The sequence below is a fragment of the Lipophrys pholis genome (assembly GCF_963383615.2).
Source record: "Lipophrys pholis genome assembly, chromosome: 1".
NCBI lineage: Eukaryota > Metazoa > Chordata > Actinopteri > Blenniiformes > Blenniidae > Lipophrys > Lipophrys pholis.
The window spans coordinates 8,728,255-8,746,581 of NC_137635.1; the positions used below are offsets into that span (position 1 = coordinate 8,728,255).

An 18,327-nucleotide genomic window follows, 5' to 3' on the forward strand; every position below is an offset into this window, starting at 1 on the left:
TGCAGCTTATTAACACATCTTTCTTTTTTTCTTTACAGATTTCAATTGTTATACATTCTATTAAGTTGTCAATAGCAGTTGTCATATTTTCTCAAATAATCTTCCACATATAAAGGCACTCCTCCTCCACCCGTTTTCTTTCTGTTCATACAATTAAATTCATAACCATCTATTTCGAAGTCCATTCCTTTCACATCATCAATCCGTGTTTCTGATAATGTGATTATTTTGAATGGTTATGAACTGCCTATATATTCTTTAATGTTGGTGTAGTTCGCATAAAGGCTCCTACTATTGAAGTGAACCACTGACAATCTACCATCCATTGGAGTGGACATGACAAAAAGTGCTATTAAAAACATGACAGCAAATGTGATTTTTTTTTTTTCACTTTATTTTTCTGCTTAAAAGGAGTCCGACTCGATTTACTTTTTTTTTCACCAGCAGAAAAAATGCTGGTCTGAAGGGGTTAAAAAGAATTCCTGGAATCTGTCTGGAAAATGTAAAATCAAACAAAAACTCTAGGCTTTGTCTCCCCTTCAAAATATTTGATAACATTTTTATGTTTCACACATGATGATCAATACATTGATAGTTGTAAAAAACACGGGGCAGTCCATTCATAAAGAGCTCCTACGATTTAATGAGCAGTTCCCCCTATGTCCAGCAGGTGTCAATGTGAATGTGAACCTTGTTTGTTATCCTCCGAATCAATGAAAGAAGAAGCAGCTCGGGAGGCAGTTTGACTTCCGTTAGACTCTCCGGTGTCTCGAGTCCATCAGAGGAATTTAAGCTCCTTCAGCAGCAACAATGACTTCACTTCAGGCTTTGAGAGACTTTATCAACGAGCGACTAACGGCTGCTGCTGGAGAAATATTCTTCGTGTTTCAACAAACTATCGTCCGGTACGAGGAGGAAGTTCGTCGTAACAGATTGTTGGAAATCGACAGGAAAATTCAAATCAAGTTCCTCAAAACAGGTATGGAAATGTCTGAATGAGCTCGTGGAAGTGCCTCGTGGAGGATCGTTGCTTTTCTTTTGAAGCCAGCACACAGAGATGAGGCTGCAGTTCTTGTTCAGAATGAAATAACAATAGAGATTTTAAAGTAGAAACCTTCTGCAGCGGCGCTGCGCTCACAAAGTTTCGGAACGACGGCGGAGGGAAAAAAGCCACATTGTTTGTTTCGTAAAGCTTGTAGAAATAAATACATGAATTAATACATGAATTATTTTAAAATACGACTCGAGCGTCTATTGTGTTGCGTTTAATGCTTTCCCCTATAAATAGTTCCGCTGCCCTTTTAAACGTCACGTTATTTATTAATAATACTAGTAAACTATTTTTGAAACTTGAAAGAAGAAAATCTAAATTTTGGAGGAACAAATTAAACTTTAAAATCAGACACATATATAGGGTATATTTGCCATTCTTTATACCTGCTATTTACTAAAATAAACCTAAAAAAAGAAAACCACGAAAAATGTGGAAATGGTGCACATGCACAACTCACTCAAATGACTCTTGATTCAGACATCCAGTTCAGTTGGATGAACGACTGAAAAACCCTTGAGTCAGTTTAAGGAGTTGGGTTTCTCATCACTATTAAACAAGAGCTTTCTGTTACTGCCCAACTGGGAGAGAGCGAAAACATTCAGGACGGGGGCCCTCGAGGACCGAGGTAGGAGACCCCTGTATTACACCCATCATCCGACTGAAGACACCCGCAACATGCACCCATAGCACACAATACATCTACAATGATGACATACACACACCTGGTGATTTGTTTAAATAAACACCCAATGAAGGGTTTTAAACCTGCTCCATAGTTTGTCTTCCCTTCCTGGTCTGTGGTCTTTCGAGCCGGGCCGTAACAAAACCCCACAGCTACTTCTATCTAGAGAGTCCAGAGACACATTGGTCACCAGAAGATGAGCTCCAGTGTGGAGCAGGGGGAACATGAAGCGCCACACATTGAAGAGGAGGAGGATGGTGTTTTTTTTAGACTGTTACTGATGGTGAACGTGACGATTCCCACGACTCTGTGAGAGACTGGACCACCCAGCGACAAACTGCTCCTGCCGGAGAAATTTTCACCGCGTTTCAACAAACTAGTCCCGTACCAGGAGCTCAGAACAGGGTGTCTGCAGTTGTCTGATCCAAAAAAGAATCATTAATCCACCAGCTGTTCAGCAGATGAAGCTGCACATCAGCCCATCCTGGAATGACTGTGTGCTGGTTTTGAAATTTTAAAGTTTTTATCTTTCACCGCTTGAGTCTGTTTTTTTTTTTTTGTTGTTGTTGTTGTTTTTTTTAAAGCTGGAACTGTTGAAGTAACGTAACTTACCTTTTAGCTTGTACTTTTTTGTTTCTCCAGAGCTCCAACAGCACCGTCAATGCAGGGAGGCGCAGCGCTTGAACCAGGAAACGGACTACTGTGGAGAGCAGGAAGACCCAGAACCTACGCAGATCAAAGAGGAACCAGAAGAAGCAGAACCTCCACAGATCAAAGAGGAACCAGAAGAAGCAGAACCTCCACAGATCAAAGAGGAACCAGAAGTTTCCCAGCTTGAGAAGCAGCAGGAACTCAGTACTAGCCAGGAGGGGGAGCAGCTTATCCTGAAGGTAGAAAGTGGTTCCTTTTGGGTTCCTTCTATTGAGGAGCAAAGTTCCCTGAGTGAACCAAAAGAAGACCCGGACTCTGAGCAGCTCGTCTCTCGTGACTCCGAAGTCCACCATGTGACAAAACATATCGACTCAGGATCAACTAGACATGTCAAGCTGAAGAAATGCAGCGTAGTTCTTGGCGACCATGTGGACGAGGTTCCTGAGTCAGCGCAGCAGGCTGAAGGTGAAGAGCTTCTTGGTGACAGAATATCTGGTGAAAATGTTTGTAAAAAAGCTAAAACAAGTCCGAGCTTAGGAACGGTCACTGATAAAAAGAAAATAATTTGTGAAACATGTGGGAAAAGTTTCAGTATGCTGAGCCGTTTGCTGTTCCACAAGAGAACTCACACAGGTGAGAAGCCTTATTCTTGTGAACCATGCGGAAAAAGCTTTACTCAACAGGATAGTTTGTTACGCCACAACAGAACGCACACACGTGTGAAGCCTTGTACTTGTGAAACCTGTGGGAAATGTTTCAGTAAACGGAAACATTTGTTGGTCCACATGAGAACTCACAGGCAGGAAGTCAAGATTCAGCCCAAAATCACAACCTATCCTAATTCAATGCTTGTTTTGTTTAACATAAATTCCAGCCTTTGCTCTGCTCAGTCTTGACCTTCTCTGGATGAGCTTCATCAGGTCGTCACCTCAAATGGTTTCCCAACAGTCTTGAATCAGTTCCAGAGTTGCTGAACACTTGTTGATTCTCTTGCCTTCACTCTACGATCCAGCTCATCTCAAACCACCTGACAGGTCGTGTGACTCAGCTCTCCATCACTGCAGGTGTTTAGTGTCAAGTTTCTGCAGATATTTGGGACTGACTAACCTTCAGTTCCTCAAGTAATGATGGACTGTTGTTTCTCCTGAGCTGATTGGTTGTTGCCGTCATAGCAATTCTAACACAAATGGTGTGTCAGCAGTGTACCAACCTGACTTGAGGAACACAACTGATGGTCTTTTGGGATTTATGGTTAGTTATTAGTGTTAAATTACTGTAAGTGGTAGATTACTGAAAGTAATAAATAATTGGAAGTAATTTATGAAAATTTTTAATTATTAATGCAAGTAAATGGTCATTAACTCATTAACAACTCCTAAAGTAATTGAGTAATTAAAAGTTAATAAATTATCAAAAATAATTTAATGAAAAGTTATTGTTTTGAAAAAAATTGTTATTTATTAATAATGAAACGGGGTACCACCAGATAAACTGGAAATGGCTAGTTACCAAAATATCAGTTTCGTTTGGAAAAAGTTTCATTTAAGTTAATATTTCTATGTAAAAAAATATAATCTTAAATAAAAGGGAAGGCGTGAGATCCGAGCACAGACTGTTGCAAACCAGTGAATTGTCAACAATAATCAACAAGAATCGTTAAATTCGGCTAACAGTCGTTTATTAACAAAAGTGTATTAATTCATAAATAATTGTCATAAATAAGTCATGGGGGGGGGTCACGTGACCAATGGGGAATTTTTCCAGCGGTGACTCCATGTTTCTTTGTTCTCAAACAAACATGGAGTCACCCTGCCCCCACCCTTTTGTAAGGAAGGGTGAACAATGGATGCCTAGGCCCAACAGTCCCAACCCCATTAAGAAGGAAATCAATTCCATAGATGATCCCTCATGAGTATGGAATCACAGGAGTGCCAAAATTAAAAGGAAATATAAAGAGAATTAATAATACAAAAAAAAATACAAAGGTAGGCATATTCTTTTTCTATCTTTTTTTTTTATATTCCATTTCCATTCATTATTTAACCCCAAACTTTTGTGAGCCATGTGACATATCGGGAGCATCTCTTGAAACTATCATCCATTTCTAAAACAAAACGTATATTTAACCGTGTGTGAAAACACACCTGCAGGTAATGTAGAGTCACGTGTGTTGGATAGAGGAGGAGACCAGACCTCCACCCTCCAGTGTTTATTCACAGAAAGTCTTGCAGGATCACAGACTTGGACTTTTGCTCCAAACAGGTTTATTTTCTGTTGCAGCAAGAAGAAGGATTCATAGACGGACCGCCGGTTCCTTTCTGGAGACAGGAGGTGGAGAGTCTGCTGCGCCACAAGGAGATGGTTCCCCGTCTGGAAGAGGCTCTGGGATGGGTCTCCGGGCGGGACGCAGCCGCGGTGCTGCAGCCGGTGCGCACCACGGTGCCGCTTCACAAACATGGAGGGTGCGTAAAGTCCGCAATCTGCCCCCCTAACACCAGTGAATCGTTCCATATTTGTACTGGAAGCTCCATTTAAAAACGAAACAGGAAAGTACAACTTTGTCTTGTAAGTTTTTGTCTTCATGCTTCACTGATTTGAGCTCAGCTGTTTGAGGGAAGATGCTCTAAAGTCTGCAACCAGTTGCATCAACTTTATTTCTAGAGCACCTTAAAACAACCCCAGCTAAAGCCAAACTTCTAAGAATCTAAAAACATGAAGATAAGCAATAAAATAGAGTAAAACAATAAAAATGGCATCGATGGAAACAAGCGCAGAGCCTGAAACATGGTTAAAAACATTCCATGAGACTCTTATGAATTCTTCAAACATTCTATACTTGAGATTTTCAGTTTGATGAGCGACAACACAAATGTTTATGCCGTGCAAAGTGGTACACAAAGTTTCACAACGATAACTTCAGGACAGATCAGAACTCTGATCGGTCTCCACCTCCTTCTGGGGGTGACAGAAGCCTCCTATGGGTTTCTCTTGCATGACCTCACTGCCCTCTACCCTGGCTGAGATATCTTCAACTCTTGAATTTCATTTAATTGTTCTATACTGTTTTTCTTTATGTGATAAATATATTTTATGGTGCGACAGGATCGTTTCCTCTGAGGGAGAGATGTGGTTTACATGGCAGGATCTGTTGGATGGAGGACAGTTAGATGATGGTACATCATTTAAATGAGCCGTTGTCATGGTAACAACTGCTTTTGCGACCTCACACAGCCAGATCCAATGAAGGTTCTGACTTCTGCTCCAGAATTCAGACAGTCAACAGCTGACTTTGAGAGCTGCTCCAGAACAAGGATTCTAGAGAGAGTTAACCACCGAACACATCACAACTGATAGAACAGACTGAGTTATAACACACCAGTCTCTTCCTACCCGTATTACCCATCGGCTCACAGTCATATATCGAAACCAGACAAAGCCAGCTGCAGCCATGGATCCAGACGTCAGCTTTGATTTGACACTTGAGGATCAGCTGATCAAACTGCTGGAAGCAGGAAACCCTCCGGCTCCAAACATTGCTGTGCCAGTCGTCCTTCCTCCACCTGACCACAGTCAGACAGGACAACATGGTGGGTGGACGAGCCCAGGAGATGCTCCTCCAGTGCTACAGTGCTTAAGTCCAGTGATGGCGGCTCCGAGCGGCTCGCAGCCTGCTCAGCACAGTGAGGCAGGGACATTTAGCCAGGGACAGGTGAGACACCCAGCAAGAGGCAGGGACAGACGTCCTCACACTTTGATCTCAACACATTTAGAGAGATCTGCTGATACACTAGCAAATTACTGACAGTCATTTATACGATGGCAAGTGTTGGTTTTAGATATGTCAGCATGGACGTCCACTATTGAAGGATCAGTGACAAACATTCTACTTGTAGTTCAAAGGTCTGAGTAACTCTCCATCGTTGAGTTTAACATGTAAACACCACTGGACTTTAGTTTCACATTAGTCGTTTTACTCCTCTTTATGTACGATGCAATGATATTTATATATCAAGTGATGATTGAGGAATGTTTGTCTTTGTGTTGATGGACTGATGTGTGTTCTGCTCACTGACACTCACTTCTCCCTCAGGAGAACACACAGTATCAGTGGCCTGCCAACAACAGCTCCTCCTCTGCAGATGTGATCCTCCCTGCAGCTCCTGTGATCCCAGTAAGAAACCCAAGAGACACTCTCGGTGTTGGTCATTGGACTGTAAAGACACTTTGATTTGTATAGTTAGTAACACTCCCTTTCCTCTCTGCTGAACACACAGTATCAGTGGCCTGTCTACAACGGCCCCTCGTCGGCAAGCGTGATAACGCTCCCTGCTGCAGACCCAGTAAGATCCTAGTGAAGCACTCGGATTGTGCAAACGTGTTTATAGTGACGACACCAGTACATGTGGTCTCACTCCATTTTGTGTTTGTTTGCAGTGTAACAATGTACAAAGGATCAGCCTCCCACAACACTTCACCACCAGCCTGCAGCCTGTCGGATCGCTGTGAGTGAATCAAAGCACGGAAACGCAGCTCTTTACTTCCTGCGTCTTCACCTTCTCACTATTTAAATGCCTGTGTCTTTTAGTGTCTGTAGGAATGGAGAGGCTGTGTGTGTGGTTCTCCCCGCGGCGCCTCAGACCAAACCCAACAATCCAAAGTACGTTTGCTTCCGCTGGTTCTATCCTGAAGGTGTTTCTGCTTGATAACAGGCTCTGGATGTGAAATTAAGTGGATCAGGTTTCTGCGGATGCACTTGAATGTCATCCCGATCAGCATCTTTCATGACACGTTCATTTACCTATACTTCTTTGTCATTGATATTTTCATCCTTTCATATATTCCTTCATGTTTAAAGTGTTCATCTCCTGTCTCCAGGTTTCAGATGGCGCTCATGTGCTCTCACACTTTGCTTTTCCCTTGTGTTCTCACAGAAAGAGAAAGCAGCAGCAGCAGCCGCAGGTCAAGAAGCCATTAAATGCCTTCATGCTTTTCCTGAAGGAGCAGAGGCCAATGGTGACGGCTGAACACATGGGGAGTGGAAGTGCGAGCGTCAATAAAGTGCTGGGAGAGAGAGTGAGTGTCTTATCTCCTACACAATGTCAGCAGCCAGTTAACGGTGATCGTCTTCTGATCATCACATGAACAAGCTGGCTTGTAGTGGAGCGGCAGTGTGTGTGCTGACAGTGTGTTGTCCTTGTTCAACAGTGGAAGCTGTTGTCGGAAGAGCAGAAGGCCAAATACTATGATCAGGCCGAAAGAGAAGCCGAGCTGCACGCTCGGAAACACCCAGGGTTTTCCTGCAGTCACAACTATGTAAGAGTTTCTACAACATATCGCTGCCAAAACCCATGACTGTCAATATATTTCATTAACTCGTTGAAAATTGTATATGTCTTTACTTACAGGGGAAGAGAAGAAAGAAGTTGAGCACTCCCACCAAAGATGATGTAAGACATGATTCTTCAGTTCCCGTCTTATTAGATGATAAACTGAACGGATTAGAGCAGGGTGTCAAACACATTTTAGTTCAGGGGCCACATAAAGCGCCATTACATCTTGAGTGGGCCAGACCAGTAAAAGAGAGCCATAATAACCTTTACAATTAAACTTTAAAGTCTGTCTTTGTTGTGGCGCATAGTGTGCGTGATGAAAATGTCCATATTTTTGCTCGATGGTTTGGCTGGTCGGATTGGAGCCTCTTGGTTTTTGACCCACGACCCAAATGAAGTTACATTTTAGCGTTGTTGCAGATGATTCAACACTTGTAACTTTTAATTAATTTTGAATATTTCCATTGAAAATGAGGTGTAACATGTTGCTTCACACACACGTATGCATTTCTCTTCATGTTGCTCCCTCTGCTTTCAATCCTCCAGATCTAATTCAACATCCCAAGCTGCTGCTTGTGTGACCAGCTGAGCCTCGTTCCCCCCCACTGCCAGGACCAGACATAGTTTCTTCAGCAAGACACAGACTTATTGTTCATTCATGTAGATAGTTTTATTTTGTCTGTGCTTGAAAATGTTGACTGACACCAAGTTCACAAAAATAAATAAAATGTTCAGTTGACCATGTCTCCTTATGCAGTTTTTGAACAGTGAGCGTGAAACGCACCTCATGGAATCACTGTTAGTGTGTCAAGTCTGTAGGATCTTCCTTTTCTCAAGCAACATTTAAAGGGGCCCGCTCATCCGAGCGTTCAGGGAAACTCACCATGTCGGAAAAAGAGAGCAGATCATGTAAGTTACCAAAGCAATAATCTGCCTTGAACAACTTTAAATCATATAAAACCAAATGTGCTTCTTGCAGTCCATTGTCGGAAACTTGTAGTTGATTCCCCACCATGGCGGACGTCACTAACTGGCGGCACTGTCGTATGATTGTGACGTCACTACTGTAAGCGAAAGTGCAGTCTGACTGACGCACCACAGTGATCGCCTTCCACTAACGTCCAACTTTTTTAGTGACAAATGTCACCTTATTCTCATATTATGCATTCGGTTTATGTATACGATGTATAGTTTTAGTTTCTTCCAGCGTGATCAACAAAGCTGTTGCACTCTTAGGATTTTACTGTTGCTGTGGACGCTATGGACAACAAACTGGAATTAAGTGGGTCCCACCGCGATTTGAACTCCGATCGCTGGATTCAGCGATCTGAGTTCAAATCTCACACACACGCAAATTCATAGGCCAATGTCAACAGGTTATAGGAGTTATAGGTCATATGCTCATATTTTTAATGTGTGAAAATTCGGAGAGTTATGATTCTAGTAGTTGGACTTCACCTTCCTCAGTAGAAATAAATGCACTGGGGGACCCATCCAAGATGGCGTCCGCGCTGATACGTCAGCTCCAGTAGGCAGCGCCAGTCTATGAGGCGTCTCTGTATATTATGTCTATGATTTCTGACCTGGAGAGTGTGAGGGGAGCCAGATAGCGCTCCGAGTGGCCGAAAAGCTCAGCCTTCCTCTGGCAACGCTGGAGAACAAGAAGAAAGCTCTGCTGGTGATGCTGTGTCTCCCATCAGATGTTTCTGGACTGGACTGGACTGGACTGGACTGGTAGGAGTCGCTGGACATTCACAGTTCATTGTGTGGAGGACTGAGGACTTTCTCAGTTTGTTCTGAGGAAACAAAGCAGGCCTGCACCTTCAGTTTTGTTTTGGCTTAGAAACTAAATAATAGTTTGCACACATCTGAATTTGTCTGCAAGACTTTCTCCAGTGGCCTAATAAATAAGGCACTGGCCTCCGAAGCCAGGGATTGTGGGTTTGATTCCCATCTGGGCTGCTGAACTAAAGTGGATAGATGCTGCTGTGTTAGTTTAACCGGCACACCCTTCAATCACAGTCCAAACCAGTCAACCACAGTCCAAAAACATGCATGTGAGGTTAATTGGTGACACTAAAATGCCTCTAGATGTGAATGTTTGTCCGTCTCCGTGTGTTTGTCCTGTGATGGACAGCAGATCTGTCCAGAGGCCTGTACTATGAACCATGATAATAGCCAATAGTGATGTTCATGCTTCTCATTACACTGCCCCCTACAGGTTTGGCTGCTCATAGCAGCTCTGAACTAGGTGTCTATGCGGGCCTGTGTCAATGAAGAATCTTTTGTAAATATGGAGGGGGAAAATACCCAAGTGCATGTCAACGTGGTCTGACTCCAATGACTGACAACCGGTTCACTTGGATGAAGGACTCATAAACCTTTGAGTCAGTTTAAAGAGTCGGATTTCCCATCACTGCTCGCTAAAGAAGACTGTTCTGAGAAACGTCAACTTCACTATAATAAAGTCGCTGTCATGCCCATGACCGGGTGCTCAACAACTGCTGATCATCCAGGAAACAGGCCCAGATTAACTGGCGACAAGTTAAAGTGGACAGCCTGTTCAATAGCGAGACACAAAACTAATGACTGTCTGCCCGAACAAAACCCACAACACAGAAGCTCATCCTCTGTTGTGTGTTAGTCTGTGGATTCACTGGAACAGATTCATACCAGAACATAACAACACGCTGCATGGCATCAGTTTGATTTGATAAAATGCATCAGAGCAAACTGAGGTCACATCCTCAAAGATTTTTCTGTTATTTTAAGATAGAAATGCCACATGCAGTACGTCGTTTTTATTTATCAAAAAAAGATGGTTGTGAATACAAGGTGAAAGTACACTAATTAAAGTTTCTGAGATTAGAAACTAATCAGACTTTATTAATCCTCTTGTGGAAGCTCCTTTACAGGGGTCAAGGGTCAAGCTCAGGTGGTGACCTGTCTGCTGTGAGGATCGAACTCCTGATCAGTCAACTTCTTTATCCTCCCACCCGCCACTGCGCCACAAAAGCTATTGCGGACTGTATTTCTTCGCCTGAGTATTAATCATGTAATCACTATGATTGGATCAATGTTGCTCAGTCGGACTTGCCAGCGTCCCCTTTGCCTTTAGGCTGCTTCCAGTTGGCATAGATGGACTCCTCGTAGTCTCCCTCACCTTCAAACTCAGCGTCGGGAGACTCCGAGGCCAAAAGAGCAGCTTCCTCTGGTCCAAGAAACTCCTTCAAAACAAACAAACAAACAAATAGATAAACACCCAAACTCAGAGCACTTAAAATGGCTGGACATTTTGTATATGCTGGTTAACGTGTTTCAAACTGATGTGGTTCACGTAGAATGAAAACCTTTACAGAGTCCTGTTTCCTGTCACACATTCACTTAAAGCATAAGTTCTACATCCCTTAACAGAAATCTCTAGGATGTCACAGTGCTTGTGTGCAATAATAATTTGAGCATTTTATGGAAGAAAATAAATCACACATACATCTCACCTCTGCAGTCAAACTTAAGTACTTTTCTGCAGATGTCAACATCTGCTTTTGAGTGACGGTCTGGTTGTAGTATTTGAGAGCCTCCTGTGAAAACAGGGAAAAAAAACAATAAAGATAATACAGAAACTGAAATATCATTTTTTAAAAACCCCATAAGGTAGAAAGTTGTTTGTGGGAATGCACCGATACCACTTTTCTAAAGGACAGGTACAAGTAGGAGTACTTGCCTTAAGCTACTGTCATTCATTCATTCATTTGTTTATGTGTGTTCCTTTGAAAGCAAAACTTGTACAGCAGTGCACCCTAAATGATCATATAAAACACCTCCATATGATATGAGTACTTATTGAAGGCCATAAAGCCTAAATCATGCTCCATAATAAATGATACGTGAAGACTGTGCATTACCGGGAGCCGTGTGAGTCGACGCTGGACCGTGAGTTGCGTCTATCTCCGCACTGCATTATGTTTACACAGGGTTGCCAATTCCTTGAAAAAAAAACAGCCAAGGGACACCTCACTGGCAGGGTCGGCCGACCCAATTTCGTTCACAGTTCCTGGCGTGGTGATTTTTTTTTAGCTCTTTTTTTGTGTGTGTAACTTTTTTTTTTTTTACTATCTGACTTGAACCTGAATTTTAAGCCCCAGTTTCCACAGTACAAAAAGTGCTGGGATGGAACGGAGCAGTATGGCAAAGCGTAACCAGAACCAAATCTGGTGCACGTTTTCTCCACAGAACGTAGGTTAAAATGTAGGCGGTGTGTGGCGTTGCAACAGTAATCTCAGCCAGGGCGGCAGATCTGGACCTTATGAATCCTCTGTTGTTGTTTACATCCTCCGCTTTGCACGAGTTGTTTAGTTAACTTTTTTTTTTTTTTTTTTTTTTTACAGCCAAAGAGCTGCAGCTGCAACTTCCATGTTGGTTCCGAGAGAGCGAACGCCGGCCGGCCCCCGGGTAGTTAAAGTGCACCAGACTGCGGTCCGGCGACGTCCCGGGCAATGTCACTGGCGACGACAGCCGCAACTTCCGTTTTGGGGCAGGGATGACGGACGCGATGCGAGGACAGACCTCGGGGCTCGGAGCAGCTCCGGTGTCCCGGCGTAACGTGTTTATGTCTATGGTCCTGAGGAACCCGACGGAAAAGCGGACACCTTTGGAGCGGTTATTTCCGGAAAATCCCAAATTCTTGAAACACGAACCTTAACGGACCATACCACTCCATTCCTGTACTCTTTGTGCGGTGGAAACGGGGCTTTAGTAGATGCATATTATTTGTTATATGAACACATTGAAATCTAATTATTTAGCTATTTATTTTTATTTCAAACTACCTAAATTAACGGAACAAAATCTATATTTTTCTTAAATAGAAACCTGTCTTGATTCAGTAACAGGTGAGGACAGTTTGAGTACTCTGCAGTATCGGGCCGATAACACTGAGACCCAAGCTGTGATATCGGCAGGAAAGCTGAAAGCCATGCTCTCAGGGTGAGTTTGTAAAAAACACCCATAATGCAACAGCTTCAGGAGGAGTTTTTTTTGGCATTTCACTGTATTTTATACCAGAGGTTTTCATTAAAATTGTCTTTATGTTGAGATTGTAGTTATTTTCATTTGTAATTGTTTTGTAAATGTAGAGACTTTCATAAGATTTACACCCCTGATCTACAGTATTAATGGTTGTCTTACCATCCTGGGTGTGAAGTAGTCGGACTGAAGGCCCCACTGTTGGCTGTAGGCTTTGTAGTACTGCAGGTTCTGCTTCATGACCTGGTCGTCAGGCTGGAACAGAAAGTAGCTGTACACACAGGGCACAGCGCTGCGGCCATCGTTCACTAGTCACAGAGCAAACATAGACGTTTAGCTGCCGGCCGGAAAGTGTCCTTACAAACTACAAATCATCAACGAAAAGCTCTCCTGACGATAAACTTACACTTATAATAGGAATATTGAAGGTAGTGGTAGAGAGTGGCCATGAAGTTCTCCACAAAATAACCACCAACGTTGGGGGTCAGGTTGTCTTCACATTTCATCTTGCACCTCAACATGTCCATGAACACGTCTGATGAGAAGCAGAGAGACAACAAAGATGTTTGTCTTGTAAATTCAGTGGCAGCATCACAGGAAAGGTTGAACTGGACACAGTTGTGCGTGGTGACGTGGTGACCTGCTAAGCCCGCGTAGAAATCTTTGTCTGGTGAAAGCTGACTGACGCCCTGGCAGTCGGCCCGACACAGATCGTACTCCTGCAGGTAGAGCTTCAGGGCTTCCTCCAGGTGGTCGATGCTTCTGCTGTAGTCGCCCGAAACAACAAGCTTCACTCCTCTCAGGAAGGAGGCCTGCAGAGGACAATGAAGACACCAGGATCTCCAATTCAGAAAATGAAGTTGGTGCAGAAGACACTCCGTGTACTGAGACTGAGGGGCGGAGCTCGCTGTGCGGCGCCACACGCTCCAGCTCCCTGTTCATGGGTGTATCAGTCACACTCTAATCATGTTTAGCATGTAGCATCACTGGTGTGTGAGTCTCTTTAGCATGTAGCATGTAGCACGGCTCGGCGCTACTGGTTCCACTGAGCGACACTCCGCTAACTCTACTGGTCCAAATGTCTCTGCTGATTAAGTTCTAGCTGTTGCACCAACTGTCTTTCTCCTCCTCTTCATATTTTTGGCAGATCATAATTTACAGTCTGTCCTACTTTTGTCACTCTTATTAATAATAAAGAATCTCCAAACTGTGAACATCGCTCCTGCTCCCTTGCATTCCTGCGGGCGGCGTTGCTGGTACCAGGGATCTTTTTCCAAATATGTGAGTGTGAGTACTCTGTGCAGTATCATAGTGTCCATAGTGTACTCTGTCATTTAACCAGAGGAAATAAGCTTTGGCTTTTGTCAGCCTAACGTTGTTCAAATATGTTGGGAAAAAATAATAGATGGATGAATGGATTTGGGCAGATGTTTGAAAGACGACAAGTCATATTAACACTTTTTATATAAGGAGACGAGACAAGGCAAGGCACGGCAAGACCCTTTTTTGTCCCACAATGGGGATATTTGCATCGTTATAGCAGCAAGTGGACAGTAAATTAAATAGAAGAGTAGCAACAAAAGAAACCAAAGAACAAATATTCAGTATATAAAACAATAACAACAATAATAGTTAAAATATATAGTCAAGACAGTGACTGTTAAGTTATTTACACTCTTACAAGAGAAATATGACAGTATACATTCAGAAATTGCTCATACTCTTTATCACCTGGGAGCTGTACATGATCCAAAACCTGTGGTCCCAATTAGTCAAATTCAAGCAAAGCAAGTTTATCATATTTTGTTTGGTCGGAGCCTGGGGTGCACTGATACCACTTTATTGAAGGATGGGTACGAGTATTATATTAAATGCTGTAAAGCCAAATTACTACTCCATCAAGTGGTTTCCAGTTTGAAGGGAGGAGGTGGAGTTCTTCTCACCTCATGGGGGCGCTCCTCGTGGTCTGTGAGGAAACCGCTCAGATTATATTCCCTCCTGTACTCCTCCATCAGCTGCTGCATCTCCTCGTCCTGTGGGTTCCTCTGGAGGAAGGTGTAGGCGCACGGCACCGCCTTCTGCAGGTCATTTAACTGCAACACAACTTACCTCTGTTAATGTCAAGAAGACTGAATGCAAACATCAGACCTTTCTCTTAAAGCTGCTCAGGGTCATGAAATGATTTTATGAAACACTCAAATCAGAACTCTAAACACCTGGTCTCCCACTTTGTCTGTTTTTATGACACCAGTGCGTGCAAGTCATATAAACATATAAAGTCACATAAACTCTATATAGAGGTTAAATCAATTCAAAGTTATCCATAAACTGTATTATTCTAAATCCAGACTGAGTTTTTGGATTGTGGGATAGGTGTTTCACTGCAGAAGGTTCTTTATCATATTTCTGGAATGAAATATCTAAGTGGTTTTACAAACAAGTTAAATGAAACATTCAGCCAGCCGTCGACTGGCAAAGCCTTTTGGTGGCTCAAAGAAATGCTTCTCGTTGCTTAGATGGAGCAGATCCATTTAATCAATTAGTTCAACTTTCTGACGTTGTTGGATGAAACATAAATATACTGATGATGGCCTGTGCTGCTATGTTTTGACTATATTGTGTGCAAACTCTGCCTCATTTGGAGTAGTGACTGAGTGTGACTGACTCCCACCTAGAACTGTTCTTAAAGAGGAGCAGTCTTTGTTTTTCAATGAGTTGCTGGACATCGACATGTTTTCTCCTCGTCTCTCTTTTTGCTTCTCTGTCTGTCACCTTGTCTCGTGTCTGTATTGTAAAATAAAATAAAAAAAAATAAAAAAGAAGCTATAAAGTCTTTTTTAAAAAAAAAAAAAAAAAAGCTGCTGAGTCTTTTTCTTTCTGGAATTTACCCCCAATACATTTGAAATTCCTAGAAAATTGTATTTGAAAATTTTAAAGTTATATTTAACATTTATTCTCTAAAAATACAAGTATATATATATATATATATATATATATATATATATATATATATATAGTATTTTAATAGATTTTTTTTATTTTAAAAGCATTATTTGTTTTATTTGTTGCTACTTGAAAGACACATTTGTTTAGTTTTTTGTCATATTGTATAAAAACATCATTGAATTCCAAAAGTTGATTTTCTATATTCGAATGTGAAACTACTAAAGTATATATCTGCAGCTCAGTGCTGTAGGAGGTTGTTCAAATCAAAAGATTAACAGAAAATGATCACTACGAAACAACAATTTTAGATTTTAGAATGCTGATTTGAGGCAGGGGTGTCAAACATAAGGTTCGTGGGCCAAACATCTTCTTTTTTTTTTTTAACAAAAGTCTTGGAGTCGCAGTAACACAACACAGCAAACACCAAAAAAATAGAACTTTTCTGGACATTTGACCATATTTTGCACCAGAAGATTGTAGTCATTTTTGAAAGTAGATGTTTGGTTTCGTGAAAATATAGACATTCTCATCGTGTATACACTGCGCCGCAACAACAACAAATTACTTTAACTTTTGAATTTCTATGTTATTAGGAAACTGTTTTACTAGTCCAACATGAAACTGGGTTGTATGTGGCTCCTGAACTAAAATGTTTGACATCCCTGGTCAGAAGAGGAGAACAACGTCACACTTTAAGAATTGTTCTGTAAGCATGTGGTACATGTGACTTTGGCATATTTGTAGATCTTGGTTGCCTTTTTAAAATGACTCTATCTTCAAATATTTATTTTTAATTTGGTAGTTGACCTGGTAGCTAAACTGACCAAAACACTCGTCAAATAATAATGAAATTATTCTACGCGTTACCTTTGCGTGTGCAAAGTGCAGGTATCTGTAGGGAGACCTCGTGGTGAAATCTTCCAGGATTTCTGTGCTGGGAGGCGGAAGCTGCAGCGCGGGAAAATGCTCCCTGCACTTCTTGTGGCAGCAGGCGGCCATCATGACGTCCCAGGACGCAGCGAGGCCTCCTGGGACGGACGCCTCGTCGTGCTTGTCTCTGCTGCAGCGCCGCATGCAGTGCCGCACGCTGTCTCTCAGAAGCCGGCGCAAACGCAAACTCAACTCAAAGTAATGGATTGATCCCGTCCAGTTTCCTGCCGCGTAACGTTCCAGCGCCTTTCCGTACGCAGCCGCGAGCGGCATGAGCTCCTCTGGAGGAAAACGTCTGAAGTTGTAGTTTTCATATTGGGCTGCGGTCACGCAGACCAACGTCGCACAGAGAAACGTTGAGAGGAAATCATCTTTTAGCCACAATAAAACCATGATAAGACAACATCCCCGTGCTTCCTCCACGGGCTCCTGCTCCCTGAGCTTCTGGTGGAGGTCTGGTGGAGTGCTTAGTGTCGGTGGGAATTCAGAGACTGGGTCTTTCGACCTCCGCTGTCTCAGGTTTCTCTGTGCTGAGCACTCAGCTGTCACTGTGTCTTTGTTTGGCACAAGAATAGGCCCGTGTAAAAGTCCAGATAAGAGGGTTATTGGTCAGATTTCACACGTGAACAGGCATGTTGGGGTGTAGATTGTGACTGGAGGACGTGGAAGCTGCGGATTTCATCTTCTTACGGTACTATTACCATATCGGTTCAGAATTTCTATGTTGTTTTTGGTCTTTGGACATGTGACTGGCCAGGCTGCAGTCATCCTCTTCTCCCACCGCAACCCCACCAGGCTTCCAGACAATGGAAAGGAAATGGAGGGGGCGGGGGCTGTAGATCTCAAGCTACTGTATGGTTCTTTGAGCCAGATCCAGAGAAGAATCACTCACACACACACACACACACACACACACACACACACACACACACACACGCACACACAAGATAGTCTTCTATGTTCAAAGCACATTCCTCACACAGAAGAATAAAGTATAAATAAGTTACCCTGTGGTAATTTGTTGTGTGATCTAAATAGCGTGTGTGTCCAGTGGTGAGTTTAAAAGATGAGTGCATCATAAACAACAGTAGGAAAATTACAAAACACGATACAACTGGAAACGAAGCCTGGAATACTTAATTACAACAAGTTGTTTTACATCATCTCTCTTGGTGAATCAGGTTTGGTAAAACATGAAAATATATGAACAAATCAGAACCAGCCGTCCATTTATTGACCAATCCTGAAACAGTACACTATCTCATTACACACCTTGAGTACACTGAGGACCTCTGTGACGCATCTTTTAGATAACACTGGACACATTCTGTCTTTTCATGATGTCTAATGTTCTAAAGTTAACAAAACACAATAGAATGTTATAAAAGCAATCCCTCAGTCTATTATTATGTTGTCTTATAATTTACTTCAAAATGACGTAGAACCATCTCTGCCCTCGCTCTCCATCAAAACATCAATTTGACCTTAAAACCGCCAAATTGCACAATAAGACACATTTCCATTAAAGAACCATTTTAATCTAACAGAGTCTCAGTTTTTTCCTTTTCTGAAGAAGAAGTCAAAAAGTTAAGATCCAAAATGCCAAGTGTCCCGTGGCTCCCAAAGGGAAGAAGTTCACTTTAAAACACTAAGTGATGCTGGATCTGTGATCTGGCAGCAGGACATATCAGATGTGCTTTCTGTGACGA

General features: G+C 42.4%; 2 protein-coding genes across 3 annotated transcripts; one reads left to right on the plus strand and one right to left on the minus strand.

Annotated features, from left to right (window-relative positions):
• Positions 1–712: 712 nt before the first annotated feature.
• Positions 713–8,456, plus strand: LOC308120790 (uncharacterized protein). The gene is made up of 11 exons (XM_080481617.1): positions 713–979; positions 2,379–2,852; positions 4,668–4,849; positions 6,478–6,558; positions 6,662–6,727; positions 6,822–6,889; positions 6,973–7,044; positions 7,319–7,460; positions 7,593–7,700; positions 7,793–7,834; positions 8,264–8,456. The coding sequence occupies exons 1-11, from the start codon at positions 811–813 to the stop codon at positions 8,267–8,269; spliced, it is 1,410 nt and encodes a 469-aa protein (XP_080337743.1). The 5' UTR covers positions 713–810; the 3' UTR covers positions 8,270–8,456.
• Positions 8,457–10,504: 2,048 nt separating this feature from the next.
• Positions 10,505–17,846, minus strand: LOC308120857 (endoplasmic reticulum protein SC65-like). 2 transcript variants are annotated; one of them, XM_080481742.1, is made up of 7 exons: positions 16,556–17,846; positions 14,686–14,835; positions 13,383–13,554; positions 13,149–13,277; positions 12,905–13,050; positions 11,215–11,298; positions 10,505–10,944 (listed from the first exon to the last, which is right to left on the minus strand). In XM_080481742.1, exons 1-7 carry the CDS (start codon positions 17,009–17,011, stop codon positions 10,801–10,803), a joined length of 1,281 nt encoding a protein of 426 aa, XP_080337868.1. In that variant the 5' UTR covers positions 17,012–17,846; the 3' UTR covers positions 10,505–10,800. The 2 variants fall into 2 exon arrangements, with proteins under 2 accessions (XP_080337868.1, XP_080337869.1); XM_080481743.1 differs by having other exon boundaries at positions 11,208–11,298; positions 16,556–17,072.
• Between the last annotated feature and the right edge of the window lie 481 nt (positions 17,847–18,327).

Bases quoted from the DNA above. Each gene is read 5' to 3' on its own strand.
- LOC308120857 (XM_080481742.1), bottom strand. From the start codon at position 17,011: ATGGTTTTATTGTGGCTAAAAGATGATTTCCTCTCAACGTTTCTCTGT. The intron at 14,836-16,555 runs GTAACGCGTAGA...GTTGTGTTGCAG, and splicing joins TGCACTTTGCACACGCAAAG to TTAAATGACCTGCAGAAGGC. The intron at 10,945-11,214 runs GTGAGATGTATG...TTTGTTTTGAAG, and splicing joins ACTTAAGTTTGACTGCAGAG to GAGTTTCTTGGACCAGAGGA.
- LOC308120790 (XM_080481617.1), top strand. From the start codon at position 811: ATGACTTCACTTCAGGCTTTGAGAGACTTTATCAACGAGCGACTAACG. The intron at 6,890-6,972 runs GTGAGTGAATCA...TGTGTCTTTTAG, and splicing joins CTGCAGCCTGTCGGATCGCT to TGTCTGTAGGAATGGAGAGG. The intron at 7,045-7,318 runs GTACGTTTGCTT...GTGTTCTCACAG, and splicing joins ACCAAACCCAACAATCCAAA to AAAGAGAAAGCAGCAGCAGC.